The sequence below is a fragment of the Anolis carolinensis genome, unplaced genomic scaffold (genome assembly GCF_035594765.1).
Source record: "Anolis carolinensis isolate JA03-04 unplaced genomic scaffold, rAnoCar3.1.pri scaffold_13, whole genome shotgun sequence".
Taxonomy (NCBI): Eukaryota; Metazoa; Chordata; class Lepidosauria; order Squamata; family Dactyloidae; genus Anolis; species Anolis carolinensis.
This window is the reverse complement of record NW_026943824.1, coordinates 14,316,901-14,339,851: the sequence shown is the minus strand read 5'-3', so window position 1 is coordinate 14,339,851 and position 22,951 is coordinate 14,316,901. Positions and strand designations below refer to the sequence as shown.

At 41.3% G+C, this 22,951-nt stretch overlaps 1 protein-coding gene and 1 long non-coding RNA gene across 5 annotated transcripts in view; one reads left to right on the top strand and one right to left on the bottom strand.

Moving 5' to 3' along the window:
* Positions 1-22,038, bottom strand: part of tnrc6a (trinucleotide repeat containing adaptor 6A) — a 46,398-nt gene extending 24,360 nt beyond the window's left edge. For 2 of the 4 annotated variants that reach the window (XM_016998556.2, XM_016998557.2), the window contains exons 1-5: positions 15,896-16,191; positions 8,738-8,785; positions 3,161-3,260; positions 1,702-1,723; positions 990-1,367 (exon numbers count right to left, since the gene is read on the bottom strand). In XM_016998556.2, coding sequence (XP_016854045.1) covers positions 990-1,367; positions 1,702-1,723; positions 3,161-3,260; positions 8,738-8,785; positions 15,896-15,900 — 553 coding nt within the window. In that variant the 5' untranslated portion in view covers positions 15,901-16,191. Of the gene's footprint in view, positions 1-989; positions 1,368-1,701; positions 1,724-3,160; positions 3,261-8,737; positions 8,786-15,895; positions 16,269-21,649 lie in introns of those variants that run through there. The other 2 variants (XM_062964490.1, XM_016998558.2) reach the window with 2 other exon arrangements.
* On the top strand, positions 16,129-22,787 carry LOC134294203 (uncharacterized). The gene is made up of 2 exons (XR_010001173.1): positions 16,129-16,297; positions 21,294-22,787. It is a non-coding gene; the product is annotated as an uncharacterized LOC134294203 (long non-coding RNA).
* The last annotated feature ends 164 nt before the right edge of the window (positions 22,788-22,951 follow it).

The following is a 22,951-nucleotide window of genomic DNA, read 5'->3' as shown; positions in this document are numbered from 1 at the left end:
TCAAAATAGCTATATCATATAAAATTTGGCTAACAGAATTCTGGCATTGTATGCAAAAGAGAGTGAGCTGACAAAGGTGGAGGCCCAGCTTCAGGATGGCAGCCAAAGGGAAGTTTGTCCAGTAACCGCATGACGTTACTCCCTTCAGGGTTAGGACAACCCCCCTTTTTTTTCAGACATTTCATTTTTGGCTGAGTTTCAAAAACACTTGATTTTGTTATTTCTGTTTTAAGTCTTGTAGTTTTTTTTTTAAATAAACGCTCCTGAAATCTAGAGCATTCGTTCATTTTAAAAATCAATAAATGAAGCCTGCAAGCCTAAGAACTCTATTTTCTTATCTTCCATTCCCTCCCTCTTTTCTCTACTCCTGTATTGACATTTAGATTGCAATGTCCTTTGGACAGGGATCTGTCCTACGATTTCCCAAAACACGAACTGAGCTCAATAAATTAACCATCTCCTGCATTACTCCCCCCCCCCCCCACTAAGAAGAATGCATTTTTATCTTTTGAACTTTTTGTATGCTTTCTCTTTTTTACTGTTGTGATGGAACAGGTAGAAGGTGCCTGTTTGGGAAACTTGCAATAGTTATTTTTTCATGTGCCAAGGACTGGGACTAAACCCGTACCCATTGACTACAAACACTTATTTCTTTCTTTCCTGAAAACTTGCAGTGACTGTCAGTCAATGGCTCAGGGATCGAGAATGACACTACTCAAGGGACCCTTGCTTTGAGGAGCACTGCTCTAAGTGATCCTTGCATCACAATAGCCAAAAATGGAATTTAGGAAAGCCTCCCTCTCAATCCACCCCTGAGGAAAAGCAAGTGATCTCAATGAAAAGAGAAAAGAGAGCATGTGCTCAAAAGTTCTGCAACTGTGTATGGCAATACAGTTTGTGGCATGAATCTACCAAGAGGATCTATGGCTCTGACAAGACCTGAGGCAGCACAGGAAGGGGCCACTCCTGGCTGATGCCACCTTCCTCACCTGGCTGCTTCCTGTTGCCACTCTGACTCTCTTCCCCTGCGGCCGTCTGCTCACTCGTCACAGTGCTGCTCAAAGGTTTAGATGCTGGCCCCAGGTTCACCGCGATCCCTGGGAGCGGTTGCCCTCGCTTCAAGAGCTGCTTCTGCTCCTGGTGCCGGAAGCGGGGAGGGACTTCACGGGCTGGGTAGCGAGGCAGCGATGGCGGCTGGGCCAGCAATGGCTGCTGCGGTGGCTGCTGCTGCTGATTGATACCCAGAGCCCGCTTGGCATTATTATTATTGTTACTGCCACTGCTGCTGCTGGGCGCCGGGAGAGAACTGGCAGCAGTGGGGGCAACCGGCAGCGTCTGGCTCACACTGGGCTTTGCTGGTTCCGATGCTGCTCTCGACAAAGCAAGGAAGGAAGGGAGAGTAGAAGCCCATTAGTGATGCTGAAAGGCCACCAAAGAACTACATTTCTCAGAGGGGCAAAACACATACAATCATAGTAAAAGCATACAGGGATGATGATGACGACATTACCCATGTCTTTTTGTGGTTCAAGTTAAGATCAAAGCAGGTAAAGTGTGAATTACTGAGGGATGTAGAGGGAAATACAAGGCCGAACTGTTATGAGTCCCTCTCTTTCCTCACTGAATCTCTATCCCATAAGTAAAGCTTTTTATAGCAACAAGAGCCGTTATGTCGCACCAACGCACAGTGAAATAACGTACCTTTGTTTTTGTGTTCAGCAGTCTGAAACAAAAAATAAAAAATAAAAGTAAACTTAGTCAATAGCAATCTGAGCTTCTCCAATCGAGCACTGGCAGTGTTTGCAGCCTTCACAGCAACAACTAAAGCAAAGAGATCTCTCCTCAACTCCTAGTGAAACTTTACAGCAGGTCTCTTCAACAATTGGTCTTCCAGGTGTTTTGGACTTCGGCTCTTAGAATTCTTGACCATTAAACAAGCTGGAATTAGGGGCTTCTGGGAGTTGGAAGCCCAAACAGCTGGAAGGCCGGAGGTTGAAGAGGACTGCTTTAGAGTCAGTGGCCTGTAAAGCTTCTCTCTTGACCTCAGGAAGCCATGAAGCCTCTCTTAGAGGCCATGACAGCATAAGAGGAGACATGGGAGACAGATTTTGGTGTTCATATAACATTACATATTATAATCACTAGTGCATTCCTTAGATTGCATTTGATATAGCTGATGATGTTTATATATCCTGGCAATATTCTATGAATTGACACCATGGCATTATTTCTGCCCATTTCACACAAACGGACATGTCTACCTTGAATTCATTTGTCAGCTGCATAAAAAGGCTGACAAAAATAAAGAGTAGATGCTGAGAACCTGGGAATACAAGCGGGAGTGCACAAACATCTGAACTGTTTTGCTTGTTTGTAACACACCACAAATGTGTTCTCACAGCAGCATGCCTTGTTGACAGCTGCCGTCTAATTACCAGGTGCATAAAATTAAAATCCAAACAACTTTTTAATTGAAGACACTGCGCAGTGGCAGCACTGTCGTAACAGCACTCCGTCAATATCAAATTCTGGGGTAAGTGGGAAGGGAAGCATTAGAATCCAAAGAAATAGCAGCAGCATCAGGAAGCTCATGGAATTGAATGTTAAGTAAGGTCCAACGAGATTCTATTTGGCGCCAGTCACTCTACCAAGAATGAAAATTTTGTTGCCCCGAAAAGAAACAGACACCCTGAGAAGTCTGTTCCTATGAAGGAAGTACATGGAGAAATTCACCAAATGGAGAATCGATTCAAGACACAAGATGGCCGCAAAGGAAGGAGCTAATCAAAATGATTGCATGACAAGCGTGCAATGCTTTCCTACCTGCCTCTAACCAAGGCGATGGAGAAAGCTCAAATGATCCAGATTCCTCCCATCACCATGCAAAGAATCCCATGAGCAAGAGAGTTAAATAAGTAGAGAAAAGGAAAATTGGGGGGAAGCAGGAGCCACATGGAAGTGAACTCTTTGGAGCCCAATACTGTTTTAAATTTAGTTGGAAAAGGAGAGAAGCAGAGACTGTACATTGTTTGGGCTGTTTCTGGAAACACAACTGTTTCCTTCCCATGATTACAGCCCCAACAACTCACAATTTCACTAAGGGCCAAGCGGTATCAAGCAACAGGCCTCTATAGAGTAGCTTTGTGTCTTTAGGACTCACCTTCTTCTGAGCAGCTTCTTTCCTTCTCTTCTCGTCTTTTCTCTTTTTCTTTTCTTCCATCAACTGCTCTTCCGCACCTTCCTCCTCTTGCAATAATTTCCTGAGGAGAACAGGACTGCAGGTAAGACCCTATTCTTACCAAGTCAAACATGGCCAAGTGTGACCTGATTCTGGAAGCTCAAGAAAGCTGAATCCAAGAGCCCTATGGGTTGGGATCTATGCAGGATTCCATCCAAGAAAAAGCTGGGGTGACTTCTCTCTGGCTCACTCTCCATGGATTTAAAACAGGGGGTGGGTAGGTCTCATAGAACCTGGCCAAAACCTTAGCAATATATGCACTCTGGTGAAAAGATGCCTTGCCTCTTCTACTATTGGCTTTCCACATCCTTACAAATACAAAGATGCAAATGAAAATTAAATGCTCATCTTGGATGGGCAAAAGGAGGGCAGAATAAATCCACTTTGGTAGGAAATGACATACCGTATATACTCGATTATAAGCCGACCCGAATATAAGCCGAGGCACCTAATTTTACCACAAAAAACTGGGAAAATTTATTGACTCGAGTATAAGCCGAGGGTGGGAAATGCAGCAGCTACGGGTAAATTTCAAAATAAAAATAGATACCAATAAAATTACATTAACTGAGGCATAAGTGGGGTAAATGTTTTTTGAATATTTACCATATTTCAAAGAAAATCAGTAAGCTAATTCTGTAAGTGCATAAGTAGGGTCAACAAAAACTATTTGGTATCAACAATAACTTTATAATAATTATCATCACTATCATCATCAACAACACTAACAACAACTTCCTTTGTATCCTGCTCTATCTATATCCCCATGGGGACTCAGGCCGGCTTCTAACATAGTAACAGGTAAACATTCAATGCCAATATAATCAATGCAGAGCTAGATATAGCTCTATAATTATATATACTAATTTCACATTTGCATTTCCCCCCTGAAAAGTTTGCAAATCCTCTGTGCATTTCCCTCCTGCAATATTTGCAAGTCCCATTTATCTATGTTTACATCTATCTAGACATCTCTGTGTGTGCATATTTAAAAGGCCTATATCTATATTAATATCTATCTATCTATCTATCTATCTATCTATCTATCTAGACATTGCTCTATATATAGAGAATTATATCTTTATAGGACTTGCAGAGGCTTGCAAACATATGAGGGGAAAATTTATATATTAAATTAATGTATTTGTAGGGGGAAATCTATATATTATTTACAAGCTTTGGGGCATGCATTTGCCCAAGGAAGAAATGCAAGCAAAGCCCCCCTAAAAACAACTTTGGCCTCTTTTCTCCTCCCCTTTCCCACCTCTTTTATTTATCCCTTTTCAAACTCTAAAAGTAGCCAGAAAAGGCTTTTTAAAACTTCCCTTCCTCTCCCAAAAAACCCACCCCATTTTTGTTTCCTTAGAAATAAAAAGAAATACACACCTTCTGTTGCTTTTCTTTCCCTCCTTCCCTCCCTATTGACTCAAATGTTCTTGCAATAATAGTAGTAATAATAAATCCTGTAAATTTGCAGGAGTCTCTCTTTTTATTCCCCTTACAGCTATGCAATATTTTTTTTCTTCCTGGCTTGCAAGAGGCTCTCACTCACTCTCCTTTCACTTTTGAAAACATTTCCTTCTCTCTCTCTCTCTCTCTCTCTCTCACTCTCACAAAAAAATAAGATAATTCCAGCCTGGGAGGAGAAGCGGAGAAGGGAGCTTTTGGAAAAGAAAACATACTGTGGCCTCCAGGCTCCGCTGCCTGGCTTGACCTTGATCCGATTATAAGCCGAGGGCGGCTTTTTCAGCTCATAAATAAGGGCTGAAAAACTCGGCTTATCTTCGAGTATATATGGTAATTGTGCTTGAGAAGCAAGCTAGAAATGTTCTCATTTGATCAGTCTTGGACATTAAAGAAATCTGCTTTGAACTCTAATTGATAAGAAACATGAATCCAGCTAAGCAATTAGCCTCAGGACAACACTTGGATTGTGTAATACCAACAGGAGTATATGCTTCAAACCAGTGGCAGGCCTGTAGCGAGGGGACGGTTTTAGGGGTGCAACCCCCCCCCCCAAAATTTTTCAGGTTATAAAAAAACCTGGTTTACTCATGAATTTTAACTGATTAATCAAATCCCCATGCTAAGTCTATGAGACACAAAACCTTAAGAGTCCCTCCAGGCACTATCTCAAGCAGATATTGACAGGTTTGTAGCGGGGAGGGGGGTATGCTAGGGGTTAACCCCCCCCCCCCCAAAATTTCAAAACCCCTCCCGAAATTTTTTTCTGGCTACGGCCCTGACCAGTGGTGTCCAGCCTTTGGTGTTTTGGACGTCAGCTCCCAGAATTCCTGAGCAAGCCAGCCAGATCATCTGGGAGTTAACAAGTCCCAAACATCTGGAGGACCAAAGGTTGGACACTACTGCTTTGTGGCAAGGGGTTGTGAATAGCTTTTAGTGATACATTTTTAATTGAAGGTGCCTTATTCAGCTAAGAAGAGATGAGGTGAAGGCTGGATCTGGATGGTGCCACCCTCAGCTTGCCTTAAACGAATGGCTTGCTAACGCTTGAGCTTGCAGCCCTGCCTTGTCAAGCTTGTCTCTTGCGTCAGATGCGTTGGCAGGCAGCCTGCCTCCCTCAGCCTGCTCTCTCCCACAAAAAGAGAAAAGGGAGCCTTGGCCCCTTTCTCTGGGGGAGAACAAGGACAGAGAAGGGAAAGTTGCCTGCTGCCAGGAGACCGCTGGCCGGTTGCTCCTGTCACCAACAGAAGCCATTGAGATGTGCGCCACCAGCGGCAATGTAGCTCTGCTCGTTTGCATCTGGCCAGGGTGCACACTTGCTGCACAAGAGAGAATGGAATGGAGAATGGCTGCACAGCAGGGATCACCTAGGGCTCCCACAGCACCAACAACAGCTCCTGGCTCTCACTGCCTGCCCATGCGCTCAGCTGCTTCTGAGGGAAAGGCCCGCGAGGTGGCGCCCACCCAACTCCTGGAGAAGGCTCTCCTTTATATGCTCTTTATGAGGCCCTTCAGGCTGCAATGGAATTCCATTGCCCATTTTATTAGCCTCCTCTTAACACCTCCCCCCCAGCACTATTCCCTCAATTATCACATCTCTTCCCTCGCAAGCAGCCAACCAAAGCAAAGCCCGAATGAGAAGCAGCCGCAAAGATAAGACTGGAAAGAGTGCGAGAAAAGGAGAAAGATTTCCTTCTTACCATTTGCTACCTTGAAAATCTTTAAAGAGCAGAACGTAACAGAGCAGTAAACAGGACCCAAGGCAACCACAACACCATAGGTCTCTGTTGAGCAATAGCTCTATTCTGGGCCCAATTCAATGCCTTGGTTATGATCCATAAAGACGTATATGGCTTATGTTTTTTAACACATTTCTTGATAGTCAAGAAACAGCTTTTGTATGCTGAGAGTTTTTAGCCACACTTAATTGTGGTAAGCCACACTGAATCACAAACTGAGAGGGGAAACCACAGTGCCAATAAGTGGAAAAGAGGCCCGGGCAGTGGCGCAAGCTGGTGAGCAGCCAGCTGAGACCAATCACTCTGACCAAGAGGTCATGAGTTCGAGGCCAGCTCGGAGTCTGCATTTGTCTTGTCTTTGTTCTATGTCAAGGCATTGAATGTTTGCCTATATGTGTAATGTGATCCGCCCTGAGTCCCCTTCGGGGTGAGAAGGGTGGAATGTAAATGCTATAAATAAATAAATAAATAAATAAATAAATAAATAAATAAAAAAGAGAGAAGGAAATAGGGAACCTTGATTAGAAAAATCTATGTAAACCAATGTGTATACTGCAGCTCAATTTAAGATCACAGGTGATAAAGGGCTGGTGTTATAAAGGAGAAGAATTCCTGGGAAATCCCAAGCTACATATAGCCATAATGCGTGGCTGACACACGGCTTGGCTCAAAGCAGCCCAATAACACACACCACTCACACATTTTTTGCAGCTTGATAAATATCTGATTAAAGCTGCACAAGGCAGTCATTAGGTGCGGAAGGCTGGCACTGCCTAGCACGCTGGCGAAGCGGAGCAAGCCATGCCAAATGGGATATTTTGCTACACCAACTCAGGTTGCCCGGGGAGCATGCATTCTTCCATGGATGAAGTTTTCTGAAGTACAAAAGCCTGAACTCTTCCAATTCCCTGCTCTGACATATACAATTCTTGCAAAGCAAAAGGGAGGGACAAGGGGAGGCCTGAACACAAATGAGCCAAGGCACATAACTTCCTGGTCTTCTTTCGCAGACCAAAGCTCCCCACAGCTGAAGGCAACTGTCTGATTCACAATTGCAAAATTATTGTCATCTTACTTAACACAGTCCCACTGTAAAATTAAAGATGGATGATCCTACAGAATATTCTACTAGTCAGCCAGAGAAGAACACAAGCAGCCACTCTGGAGAAATGTCCCTGCAAGCAAAGGACCAGCACTATTCACGGTCCTCTGCAGAAAGACACATAGGAAAAGCCTGGCTTCTTCTTCTTCTTCTTTTCCGTATGAAACAGGTTTCGCCTTAACACCACTCAGGGTTTTATACCGATAAACCTGGCTTATGTTCACTGACAAACAAATATATGTAATTACAATCCTTGTATCAGCAACAAAGAATGAAATTGTAAATAAATAAATAAAATTGTAAACAAACTATTACTAATCCTGCAACACTTTTCCTACATTTTGGCAATCAGCTTAGGAGTTTGTTAAACCTGAAGTATGCGTGCACTCTCTCTCTCTCTACACACACACAAAATAAACAATGTTAGGCCAGAAAAAGAAGTAATATGAGCAATGGGTTATCAAGCACAAACTTTTACAAGGGAATCGGGAAACTAAAAATAATGGGAAAAGCAAAAATGAATGCGGGTTTTCACAATCAGATGCTGTCCCTAAGATTGAATCCACATACGCATTCTTCTCTTGCTCCACTATAATTATTATTTATGTATCACATTCATTTTGGAATAAGTTGCTACATAGTGCAAGCAACGTTATGCTTTAACCAGCACAGAAGTCTGCAAAAGTAACATGGACAGGTATTATACCTCCTAAATTCTACATAGATGCTGATGTCCCTATTCCTTGTGCTTCATGAGAGGCAGCTATTCGGAGCAGTTGCTTCTCATACTTTCAGCACAACACAAGCAAGAAACAAATGTTTACTTCACAGGCTGCGGCTTGTGTTCATTTCAAGGCCAGCAATGATTCACGGTCAATAGAAATCCATTTGGTGGGACAGGGATGGAAAAAAAAGAGGCCTAAACAAACCCTGCATTCATTTCCACTTTTCCACATTACTGGCAAAAGAGTTTAAATGTAGCAAATGAAAATATGCTTGGAAGGATATTTAAAGGAGTGAAAGACACTGCTTTATCACATCCCTCACTGCTCTTACATTTTAAGAATCAAGCTCACATTATTTCGCCCTGATTTTAAAAAGCAAATCAAAACACAACGGCTGTGCTGATCATGCAAAGTGTCACTATCTTTACAGTCCCTTGAAGCTGCCACAGGAATCCAGAGTTTGCCTTACCTGCTTAGTTTTCTTTCAGCTTCTTTGGTAGCTTTAGCCTCCAACACTCTGAAAGAAAAGAAGATGCATCCATGTCAGGAAGAAAAGCAAAAGCAGCCAGCTACAGAAAGTGCAAATGGAGGCAAATAGCATGGGTTGTATTATCACCTGGAACCAAGGGCTGAAAGTAGGCCACTGTCACATACATATAGGATTGGAGTTGGACTAGATTATCTATGGGGGGTACCTTTTAAAGTCTAATGTCTCACAGATTGCAGCAGAAACTTCTCCTCTGGAGATTTTAAAGTAAAGGCGGGATGACCATCTGTTGGGAATGTTTGGATGGCGTCTTCCTGCCTTGAACAGGGGTTTAAGACTAGATGACCCTTGGGATCTCTTGCAACTCTAGGAATCAATGATTCTATAGCCCTACTTCTCCATGAACCTTCTAAGGTCTATGAGACTAGATGAGCATCTGTCGAGAGAGACTGGATGGTGTCCTCCTGCCTGGCAAAATGGGATTGGACTGGATAGCCTTTAGGGTCCCTTCCAAATCTATTACTCTATATTTTTCTATATATATAGGGGGGGGGGGGGGGAGAGAGAATTTACTCGAATCTAATGCTCACCTTTTTTTAAAAAATAAATTAGCTTCCCAAAATTACGGTGTGCATTAGATTTGCATAATATGGTAATCTAAACATGATATAAATATAAATATAATAATAATCCCATTCTGCCGTACAGGAAGGCACAATCAATGCCCTCCTGACAAATAGCCATTCTTCTATGATTTCATTCTGCTATGTTTAGGAAGCACAAGAGAAGAACAGAATCCTAGAGTTGAAAGAGACCCCTAGGGGTAATCCAGTCCAACCCCTTCTGTTAGGCAGAAAAAGTACTATCAAAGCACCCCTGACAGATGGTTATCCAGCCTCTGCTTCAGAAAAATCCAGAGGAGACAAGACTGGATTCCCAGGGAGGAACATATTCCGTGGTCAGAGAATCAAAGATCCATCCAAGGAATCTCCAAGGCCAGTTCAACTCTATTCTGACCGAAGCAGAAGAGAATTGGGACTGTGATTTCCCTCCATTTGGAACAGGTCTGGGCAATTGTGGGAGTTGAAGTCCAAAACACCTGGAGGGCCCAAGCTTTCCCATTCCTGATATATATGTTATATATCATATATCAATTGCTGGATGGCTATCTCTCGGAAGGATTTGGATGGTTCCCTCCTGCATAACAGATGGGTGTTGGGCTGGATAACTTGGGGGGGGGGGGGGGGAGGTGGCAACTACCTTCCAAACTCTAATGGTTCACAGACTGCTCTTGGGAATTTTTAGGCAGAGGTGGGACAATTATCTGTGGGGATTGCTTGTGGGGTGTCTTCCTGCCTGGAAGAAGTGAGTTGGGCTCTTGAGACTCCTAGTATTATATATAAAAAGGTAAAGGTTTCCCCTGACGTTAAGTCCAGTCATGACCAACTCTGGGGGTTGGTGCTCATCTCCATTTCTAAGCCGAAGAGCTGGCGTTGTCCGCAGACACCTCCAAGGTCATGTGGCCAGCATGACTACATGGGGTGCCGTTACCTTCCCACCGGAGCGGTACCTATTGATCTACTCACAATGGCATGTTTTCAAACTGCTAGGTTGGCAGGAGCTGGAGCTAACAGCGGCCGCTCCCGCAGCTCCCGGGGTTTGAACCTGGGACCTTTCAGTCTCCAGCTCAGTGCTTTAACGCACTTTGCCACCAGGGCTCGCTCTCTCCCTCTCCCCCCCCTCTCTCTATATATATACAAATACATATACATATATATAAAAAGTGTGTCTGTGTATATATATACTGCTAGATGGCCATCTGAGAGGAGGGATTGGATGGTTCCTTCCTGCATTACAGATGGGGGTTGGGCTGGCTCCCTTCTGCGTGGGTGGCTCCCTTCTAAACTCTAATGGGTCAGATTATTATTATTAATTTTATTTCTTATCCGCCTTTCCTCACAGCTCGAGGCGGATTACGACATTGGTGGGGATGAGGGAGAGGGCCTTCCTGGAGAGCCACCCCCCCCCCTGCTCTGGAACACTCTCTCCAGGGAACTTAGACAGGCCCCTAGACTACAACACTTTAGGAGTTAAAAACTTGGTTTTTCCAGCAGGCATTTGATAATAATTAGACAGTAACCACAACCAGTCACTTAGCACTTTATATCTATATTTTGTGCATTCAGCTGGGCTGCTCAATTGATTACATGGATTTTAACCGATTCTATTCTAATAGAGGTTGTTTTATCCAATTTATATACCTGGTTTATGTAATATTACTGTTTTCATGTTGATGTATTTTTTATGTATTTTATGTATGGCATCTTCGTGTGCTATTTTGAAAGCCGCACTGAGTCGCTATGGGAGATGATGGTGGGGTATATTTATTTATGTACGATATTTGTATCCCGCGTTTCTCTACCTCAAAGGGGACTCAAGGCGGCTTTACATAAAAGGCAGCTATTCAATGCCTTGACAACAATACAGCATTAAAAAGACATTTAAAAATAGAATACAAATAAAACAATTAAAAACATTAAAAAAACCATACAAACATAATTGATCAATTAACCCACAAGCATAAGTCAAGGCGTTCCTATAGTCATAGCAAGTCAATCTATATCTGTTTGTTTATTACACAGGTTCTCTAAAGGCTTGGTCATAGAGCCACGTTTTTACTTTCTTGCAGAAAATCAGAAGGAAGGAGGCTGATCTAATATCCCTGGGAAGGGAGTTCCAAAGCCAAGGGGTAACCACTGAGAAGGCCCTGTCTCCCATCCTCACCAGTCGCGCATGTGAAGAAAGTGGGACCGAGAGTAGGGCTTCCCCAGATGATCTTAAACTACGAGATTGTTCATAGAGGGAGATACGTTCAGACAGGTAAGCTGGGCTAGAACTGTTTAGGGCTTTATAGGCTAAAGCCAGCATTCTGAATTATGCTCAGTAGCAGACTGGCAGCCAGTGGAGCTGATGCAATAGGTATAAATAAAGTATTGTTATGATGATGATGATGATTGATACCTCAGTTTCCAAGGTTTCCTCTGTTTTCACTTGCAATACAGGTCAACCCCCCTCCCACTGTCCCATAAATTTGCCTGACAGCTGCGGGTAGACCAGGCATGGGAAAACTTGGGCCCTCTGAGTGTTTTGGACTTCAACTCCTACAATTCCTAACAGCCGGCTGTTAGGAATTGTGGGAATTGAAGTCCAAAACACACAGAGGACCCAGGTTTGCCCAATGCCTGGGGTAGCCCAGCTAGGTCACTTCCACTATGTCAGCAATTGCTGCTAATGAAATGTAAATTGGTAGAAAGGTAAGTTATGATAGTGTGAATAGTCCAGATTGGATTGACGTTGTGCTTGCTATTCTGGTTGCATGCTGCAAGTTACTTCTGGTTGTGAGGGAATCTGTCATCTACAAAGATGTTGCCCAGGGGATGCCCGGATGTGTTGCGATCCTGTGGGGAGGCTTCTCCCATGTCCAACAATGGAAGTACCAAGGCAGTGACATCTCCAAACCATCCCAATTGGATATGAGCCAGCACGCCAGTACCTTAAATCAAGAAATAATTTTCTAAGATCTACAGAGATACTTGCAGGAACACCTCAGCAAGCGAGAGTCCAAAAGTGGCAGGCTAAAACCCAGAACATCAACCCATGGCTGATAACAAATGAGGGACTCCCTCCTGGGCACACAGAAGACTAAGCAACTTGGAAGGCACCGAACAGACTGCGGTCTGGAACCACGAGATGCAGAGCCAACCTTAAGAAATGGGGCTAAAAAGTGGAGTCCACGACATGCGAGAGTGGAGAAGAGCAAACCACAGACCACTTACTACAATGCAGTCTGAGCCCTGCCACATGCACAACGTAGGACTTCTTATAAAAACACCAAAGGCACTCCAAGTGACCATTTATTGGTTAAAGGACATTTAATATAATGCCAAGTTTTTAATTTTGTTTGTCTTTTCAAATATATTACAACTGTTCTCTCGGTTTGCTTCTGACACAATAAATAAAAAAGAGTGCTTGCAATTCTGGAGGGACTAATTTTTGCTTCTTGGCAGGGACATTTGGCTATTAAACGATATCCCAGAATACTAGTATACTTGCAGAGTATGCAAACAAACACAATAGTCTATGCAAAAAAAAACTGTAATGACCAAATCATAGAGTCATAGAATAGTAGAGTTGGAAGAGACCTCATGGGCCATCCAGTCCAATCCCCTGCCAAGAAGCAGGAAATCGCATTCAAAGCACCCCTGACAGATGGCCATCCAGCCTTTACTTAAAAGCCTCCAAAGAAGGAGCCTCCACCACAGCCCGGGGGAGAGAGTTCCACTGCCGAACAGCCCTTCTCACAGTGAGGAAGTTCTTCCTGATGTTCAGGTGGAATCTCCTTTCCTGTAGTTTGAAGCCATTGTTCCGTGTCCTAGTCTGCAGGGCAGCAGAAAACAAGCTTGCTCCCTCCTCCCTGACTTCCCCTCACATATTAGTACATGGCTATCTGTCTCCTCTCAGCCTTCTCTTCTGCAGGCTAAACATGCCCAGTTCTTTAAGCCGCTCCTCATAGGGCTTGTTCTCCAGACCCTTGATCATTTTAGTTGCCCTCCTCTGGACGCTTTCCAGCTTGTCAACATCTCCCTTCAATTGCAGTGCCCAATTGGTCTGACCAAGGCAGAACAGAGGGGTAGCATGACTTCCCTGGATCTAGATGCTATACCCCTATTTATGCAGGCCAGAATCCCATTGGCTTTTTTAGCAGCCGCATCACATTGTTAGCTCATGTTTAACTTGTTGTCCACGAGGACTCCAAGATCTTTTTCACACGTACTGTTGTCGAGCCAGGCTTCTCCCATTCTGTATTTTTGCATTCCATTTTTTCTGCCGAAGTGAAATATTACAACTATACTCTCGGTTTACTTCTGACACAATAAATTTATTTACAGCATTTATATCCCACCCTTCTCACCCCGAAGGGGACTCAGGGCGGATCACATTTCACACATAAAGGCAAACATTCAATGCCTTGACATAGAACAGAGACAGAGACAAGACGCAGGCTGGCCTCGAACGCATGACCTCTTGGTCAGAGTGATTTGTTGCAGCTGGCTTGCTTTCCAGCCTGCACCACAACCTGGGCCAAATAAAAAAGAGTGCTTGCAATTCTGGAGGGACTAATTTTTGCTTCTTGGCAGGGACATTTGGCTACTGAACGATATTCAAGAATACTAGTATACTTGCAGAGTATGCAAACAAACATTACAAAAAATGTAATGACTAAATAATAATATCATGTATCCCCAATACGAAGCATAGTCTTTTTGTGCATAGACTATTGTGCTTGTTTGCATACTCTACAGCAGGGGTCCCCAAACTAAGGCCCGGGGGCCGGACACGGCCCATCGAAGCCATTTATCCGGCCCCCATGGCACAAGGGCAGAAGGGGGTTGGGCTAAATGATCCAAGGGGGTCTTTTCTTCTCTTACAACCCTTTTATTATTATTATTATTATTATTAACATTGAGGCTGGGTAGCCATCTGTCAGGGATGCTTTGCTTGTGCTTTTGGTGCACAGAGGCAGAAGGGGGTTGGACTAAGGGTCTCTTTCAACCCGCTTTTTATTATAAGTATGACACAGCAAACAAGATAGATCCGCTGGATTTCGTTTCACAAAATCACAAGTCGAACACTTCCCAAGTGTCTAGGACTGTGTGATGTATTTTTGGATGATGCATGCAGATCCCAATAGGGTGGCCTTCTGCAGTTGGCAGATCGTAATTTTGTCAATGTCTATTGTTTCCAAATGCCGGCTGAGATCTTTTGGCATGGCACATTTTTTATTATTATTGTTGTTATTATTATTATTATTAACATTGAGTCTGGGTGGCCATCTGTCAGGGATGCTTTGCTTGTGCTTTCAGTGCACAAAGGCAGATGGGGATTGGACTCAATGGCCCAAAGGGTCTCTTTCAACCCTCTTTATTATTATTACAGTAGAGTCTCAATTATCCAAGCCTCGCTTATCCAAGCCTCTGGATAATCCAAGCCATTTTTGTAGTCAATGTTTTCAATATATCATGATATTTTGGTATTAAATTCGTAAATACAGTAATTACAACATAACATTACCGCGTATTGAACTACTTTTTCTGTCAAATTTGTTGTATAACATGAAGTTTTGGTGCTTAATTTGTAAAATCATAACCTATTTTGATGTTTAATAGGCTTTTTCTTAATCTCTCCTTATTATCCAACATATTTGCTTATCCAACGTTCTGCCGGCCCGTTTATGTTGGATAAGTGAGACTCTACTGTATACTTGCAGAGTATGCAAACAAACATTACCAAAAATATAATGACTACATAATAATACTAGCTGTGCCCGGCCACGCGTTGCTGTGGTGAAGTATGGTGGTTATGGGAAATAAAGTATTGAGGAATTGGTGGTAGTTAAGGTAAAGGAGAAAGCTTTCCCCCTGACATTAAGTCCATTATAAATGGGTTATATAGCTGTGTGGAAGGGCCTTGAGTCTTCACTGCCATATAATCCAGTTAAAATCTATATTTTTATAGGCAGTATGGAAGACTCCTAAGTGAGGCCTAACTCTGCCTGTCCCCTGGGCTGAGTGGGTTGCTAGGAGACCAAGTGGGCAGAGCTTAGCTTTCTAACCGGCAGCAATTGGATAAAAACAATTATTCCTCTCCCTCTAATTAGGATTTTATTTTTCTTTTCTTTTTGTTGTATGAACGTAGAGGCATGGATGAGGGGTTGTGCTGCCAAGTTTAGTGTTTCTGGGATGCGTAGTTTTGTTGTTTTGTCCTAGGCCGAAATTTCATTACCCTTTTATATATAGAGATCATGTATCCCCAATACGAAGCATAGTCTTTTTGTGCATAGACTATTGTGCTTGTTTGCATGCTCTACAGGGACATTGGCTAAGCAGTTAAAATTCGTGTTTGTTTTTTTTTTTTCCCTGAAAATTTCGGGGGTGGTTTTAACCCCTCAACCGCCCCCTTGGTTACGGGCTTGGCCAGGCCTGTTTTAGGCCCCAAACGAGCTCTGTGGCGAATGTAATAACAATAACAACAACAACAACACGGTAAAAGCAGTCATAATGGTAAAAATAAGGGGCCCACCGCATGTGCCTGAGGGGCCTCGGGGCCTCCGCTTCTCCTCCTCCTATTTCTCTTCGCGGCCTTCTCCTTCTCCTCCTCAGTACCGGCCTCCTTGGCCTCCCTTGGCCTTCCTCTCCTTCCGCTGCTGCCTCCTTCCCGGGCGCCGCCACCGCCACCGTCGCCGCCTCTCCTTCTCTCCCGCCCGCCGCCCAGCCGCCATTGCCAGCCTCCCTCACGGAGGAGGACGACGACGACGACGAGAGGCGCCTCAGCCACCGCCAAGCCACGGCCCCGCCCAGGCCGGAAGTGACGCCCCCAACCCGCGCCGCCTTCTCTTCCCCTTCCGCTGCCTTCGCTTCCTCTTCCAAGATGGCGCCCTGGCAACCGTTGCTACGGAGGGCCTAGCTCTCCCCAGCCGCCTCAGTATTTATTTATTTACTATTTATTTATTATTTATTTGCTACATTTATATGCCGCCCTTCTCACCCCGAAGGGCTTACAAATTAAATTTACATACAATATTATATTAGCACTAGCTGTGCCCGGCCACGCGTTGCTGTGGCAAAGTGGTGGTGGTATTGGTTAAAAATTGTTGTGTAATTTTTATTTGACTTTATTTGCATTTTTTATTAATTTTATTGTAAGTTATATTTTTATTTATTATATTTTATTATTTTCTTGTATCATTTTTAGTTATTTTCTGTTATAGTATTTTATTTTTATTATTTTATAATTGGGTTGCTAGGAGACCAAGTTGGAGGAGTTTAGCCTTCTAACTGGCAGCAATTGGATAAAAGCAATTATTCCTCTCTCTCTAATTAGGACTTTCTTTTTCTTTTTCTTTTCTTTTTCTTATATCAACCTAGAGGCATGGATGATGGGTTGTGTTGTCAAATTTCGAGGTTGGGGGGCCTGTAGTTTTGTTGTTTTGTGGGTCGCCATGATGCCATCACTCTTTTATATATATAGATAGTACAATACTGGTAATAAATTACTATATTGTACTGTATCAATATATTGTAATATTATTAGTAATATTACATGTAAAATATTACTACATTTATATCCCACTCTTCTCACCCCGAAGGGGACTCAGAGCGGCTTACAAATCAAATGAACATACAATATATTATTAGCATAGCACAATATAAGCATTAAATTCCTATATTGTACTATATCATTATATGGTAATATTATTAGTAATATTACATTTATTATATAATATATAATTAATATTATTATATTGTATTATTAGTAGAATATTGTATTCCATTATAATATTATTATCAATATTATATGCATATACAGTAGAGTCTCACTTATCCAACACTCGCTTATCCAAGCCTCTGGATAATCCAAGCCATTTTTGTAGTCAATGTTTTCAATACATCGTGATATTTTGGTGCTAAATTCGTAAATACAGTAATTACTACATAGCATTACTGCGTATTGAACTACCTTTTCTGTCAAATTTGTTGTATAACATGATGTTTTGGTGCTTAATTTGTAAAATCATAACCTAATTTTATGTTTAATAGGCTTTTCCTTAGGGCCACCTTATTATCCAACATATTCGCTTATCCAACATTCTGCTGGCCCGTTTATGTTGGATAAGTGAGACTCTACTGTATATTGTACTGTATCTATATATTGTAATATTATTAGTAATATTACATGTAAAATATTACTACATTTATATCCGGCTCTTCTTACCCCGAAGGGGACTCAGAGCGGCTTACAAATCAAATGAACATACAATATATTATTAGCATAGCACAATATAAGCATTAAATTACTATATTGTACTATATCATTATATGGTAATATTATTAGTAATATTACATTTAATATATAATATATATTATTATATTGTATTATTAGTAGTATAATATTGTATTCCATTATAATATTATTATCAATATTATATGCATATACAATATATTATATATTTATAAATTATTATAAATTATATATACAGTAGAGTCTTACTAATCCAAGCCTCGCTCATCCAAGCCTCTGGATAATCCAAGCCATTTTTGTAGTCAATGTTTTCAATACATCGTGGTATTTTGGTGCTAAATTCATAAATACAGTCATTACTACATAGCATTACTGCATATTGAACTACTTTTTCTGTCAAATTTGTTGTATAACATGAGGTTTTGGTGCTTAATTACTAAAATCATCACCTAATTTGATGTTTAATAGGCTTTTCCTTAATGCCTCCTTATTATCCAACATATTCGCTTATCCAACGTTCTGCTGGCCCGTTTATGTTGGATAAGTGAAACTCTATTGTATATTGTACTATATCATTATATGGTAATATTATTAGTAATATTACATTTAATATAGAATATATAATTAATATTGTTATATTGTATTATTAGTATAATATTGTATTCCATTATAATATTATCAATATTATACGTATATAGGTAAAGGTAAAGGTTTTCCCCTGATGTTAAGTCCAGTCATGTCTGACTCTGGGGGTTGGTGCTCATCTCCATTTCTAAGCCAAAGAGCTGGCGTTGTCCGTAGACACCTCCAAGGTCATGTGGCCATAGGCATGACTGCATGGACCGCCGTTACCTTCCCGCCGGAGCGGTACCTATTGATATACTCACATTTGCATGTTTTTGAACTGCTAGGTTGGCAGGAGCTGGGGCTAACAGAGGACGCTCATTCCGCTCCTGGGATTTGAACCTGGGACCTTTCGGTCTGCAAGTTCAGCAGCTCAGCGCTTTAACACACAGTGTCACCACCAGGGGCCTTTTATGTATATACAATATATTATATATTTATAAATTTATAAATATATTTATAAGTAGGCCCCAGAATAGGCCAAAAGGAAAATAAAAATCACCCTTTTGGGGCCTAGGGATATGATTATAATCGATTATGATTATATGATTATACCTCACAACCTCTGAGGATACCTGCCATAGATGTGGGCAAAACGTCAGGAGAGAATACTTCTGGAACATGGCCACACAGCCCGAAAGACATACAACAACCCTATCATTATAATCATTTACCATCCAGCTTTTGTGTGGAGGGGGGAATAGGTAATATTTTCCTCCTCATCCTACCCTTCTTGATTATGATTATATTATTATATCGGAACCACTGGCAGAGTTCTTGGAGAACGAGAGAAGTCCCAACAGATTGGAGGAGGGCAAATGTCCCTATCTTCAAGAAGGGGGGAAAAAGGACGACCCATTTGCCTAGTTTTCAACAGACATCACAACCTCTGAGGATGGCTGCCATAGATGTGGGCGAAACGTCTGGAAAGAATGCTGCTGGAACATAGCCAGACAGCCCGGAAAACTCACAGCAACTTAGCAATGTATTATTAGCAATTATGGTTGTTATTATTATTAATAACAACCTGGTGGCACAGTGTGTTAAAACGCTGAGCTGCTAAACTTGCAGACCAAAAGGTCCCAGGTTCAAATCCCAGGAGCGGAATGAGCGCCCGCTGTTAGCTCCAGCTCCTGCCAACCTAGCAGTTCGAAAACATGCCAGTGTGAGTAGATCAATAGGTACCGCTCCGGCGGGAAGGTAAGGGCGCTCCATGCAGTCATGCCGGCCACATGACCTGGAGATGTCTATGGACAACGCCGGTTCTTCGGCTTAGAAATGGAGATGAGCACCAACCCTCAAAGTTGGTCACAACTGGACTTAACGTCAGGGGAAACCTTTACCTTTAAATTATTATTATTATTATTATTATTATTACAGTAGAGTCTCACTTATCCAACACTCGCTTATCCAACGTTCTGGATTATTCAACGCATTTTTGTAGTTGATGTTTTCAATAAATTCGTAAATACAGTAATTACTAAGTAACATTACTGCGTATTGAATTACTTTTCTGTCAAATTTGTTGTATAATATGTTTTGGTACTTAACTTGTAAAATCATAACCCAATTTGATGTTTAATAGGCATTTCCTTAATCCCTCCTTATTATCCAACATATTTGCATATCCAACGTTCTGCCGGCCCGTTTATGTTGGATAAGTGAGACTCTACTGTATTAACAACTTAGGTTTTAAATGGTAATTTGTACTATCTTTAACATCATGACTTTGATTTTTTACTAATTTATTTTTTATTTGGTGTGACTAAGGAAATTTAAAATAAAAATTATACATTTAATACAAAATTAAATTATTTATTTACTTTTTTTCTTAATCAAATGTTATTAAATTCCAATTTTATTACATTTTTAATTTTTATTTTGTATTTATTTACTTCATTTATTAAATTTCTAAATTGGATCAATGACAAATCGGATAGGATTAGCATTTTAAGCTGTTTTCAATTAAGCGAGATAATACTGTAATAATATAGGATAATAATAGTCTCCAGGACTTTACTGAGACTGAAAATAAATACTTAACAATGTATTATTATTGTTAACAATTATTAAGAACAATTTAGGTCTTAAATAGCAATTTGCACAATTTTTAGTACAGTATTGTGAGTTGCTTTCAATTAAGTGAAGCAGGATATATTATTATTATTATTATTGTTTTATTATGACCCAGCGAACAAGATAGATATCCTGGATTTCGTATCACAATATCACAAGTCGAACACTTCCCAAGTGTCTGGGACTGTGTGATGTATTTTCGGATGATGCGTGCAGATCCCAGTAGGGTGGCCTTTTGCAGTTGGCAGATCGTGATTTTGTCAATGTCTATTGTTTCCAAATGCTGGCTGAGATCTTTTGGCACGGCACCCAATGTGCTGATCACCACCGGGACCACCTGCACTGGTTTCTGCCAGTCTTTGAAGTTCAATCTTGAATTATTATTATTATTATTTTATTATGACACAGCAAACAAGATAGGCATGCTGGATTTCGTATCACAAAATCACAAGTCGAACACTTCCCAAGTGTCTAGGACTGTGTGATGTATTTTCGAATGATGCGCGCAGATCCCAGCAGGGTGGCCTTTTGCAGTTGGCAGATCGTAATTTTGTCTATTATTATTATTATTATTATTATTATTATTATTATTATTATTATTATTATTATTATTATTATTTGAAACCAAAGCCTTTAATTGGGACTGAGTTAGTTCCTATTTTTGAATAATTTTAAATGTTAAAACTCCCTAAAATGATGGTTCAGGTAACAATTTTAAAATATCCTTGCAATTATTTCTGTGATGATTGTAGGATTGTAGGGAATTATAGTCCCCATGAAATATAAAATAGACTGGAAATGACATCAATGTTGGTTGCAAATGTGGGAGTTTCCTTGCTGAATCCATGATGGAATGGTAATGTTCTATTGGTATGTACGAATTAAATGGTGATTTCCTGCTGTTTTTATGCGCTGGTGTATTTGGGGTTTGATGTTCAGCGGCTAATGTGTGGGTGTGTTTGTCTATATTGCAAAATAGGAGGAAGCCTTTGGCAGGGAATTGAAAGTGAAAGCCCAGTTATGTTTCTAAATGAAAGGAGCAGTTTGTGGTTGAAGAGAGTAAAAAAGAAAGCCATTGAAGCCAAGAATCAAGAAGGAAGGCAAGGAAGGCCGACGGCTTCTTAACGGAACTACAACTCCCATTGACTGATTGCATGTCAGTTAAAGTGTTGTCGAACTGCATTCAATTAGATTCCGTTCCCGCTACCATCCACTGCCAGCTTTATTTATTTTTAATTAAGGTTTTTACAGAATGAATGTAAACACAAGGGGCATATGCATAATTCATGGGTGCAGAACAATGAAAAGCTCAATACGGCCTCCTCCTCTACTTACCTTCCAAGGCGTTTCAAAGCATTGTGCGGAGTCAAACTGACTTCAGAGGTGAGAAGGGATTAAACAAAGTGTGGCACCAGACTGACTTTGCTCCTGCTTTCATCGCCTGGCTTCATTTGGAAGATTGATAGGACGAAAGGTTTCAGAAGCGTGTTTGAGGTGGACTTAAATCAGCTGCACGGCAATGGGAGGTTTCCTTTAGCAATCAAAGGACCGATCTTTAAAGTGAGTTTGTAAACGGAAAGACCACAGGTGAGTCACTGCATTTGGGAGAAAGGCCAAACAAGCACTGCTGCAAAGGAAGGAAGGATTGGCCCTCCAGGTAGGAATTCCTACCGGCTGTTAGGAATTGTGGGAGTTGAAGTCCAAAACACCTGGAGGGCCAAAGTTTGCCCATGCCTGATTTATACTGTAGAATTAATGCGGTTTGACATCATGGCACAATGCTATAGGGCCCTAGGAGCTGTTGTTTTACAAGGCCTTGAGCCTTCCCTGCCCACCAAACTACCCTGTTTCCCTGAAAATAAGACATCCCCCCAAAATAAGACCTAGCAGAGGTTTTGCTGAATTGCTAAATATAAGGCCTCCCCCGAAAGTAAGACCTAGCAAAGTTTTTGTTTGGAAGCATGCTCGGCGCCCACCAAACAAAACACCAGAACATGCAGGATTGGTAAATGTACATACAAGTTGTACATGGAAATAATGGTAATACAGTAGAGTCTCACTTATCCAAGCTAAACGGGCTTGCAGAAGCTTGGATAAGCGAATATATTGGATAATAAGGAGGGATTAAGGAAAAGCCTATTCAACATCAGATTAGGTTATGATTTTACAAATTAAGCACCAAAACTTTGTTATACAACAAATTTGACAGAAAAAGTAGTTCAATACGCAGTAATGTTATATTGTAATTACTGTATTTACGAATTTAGCACCAAAATATCACGATATATTGAAAACATTGACTACAAAAATGGCTTGGATTATCCAGAGGCTTGGATAAGCGAGGCTTGGATAAGCGAGACTCTACTGTAACAATAAATTCTTGACAGGAGTCACAGTTTGTCTGGTTTGGTTATGTTGCTTTGTGATGAAAACTATTGTACAGTATATAATAAATGTTCATTTTTTTGTTCAACGATAAATGTGAATTCTTCTTCATGGAAAAATAAGACATCCCCTGAAAATAAGACCTAGCACATCTTTGGGAGCAAAAAATAATATAAGACACTGTCTTATTTTCGGGGAAACACAGTACGACTCCCATGGCAGTCAAGCTGCATTCGTTCTACTATAAATGCA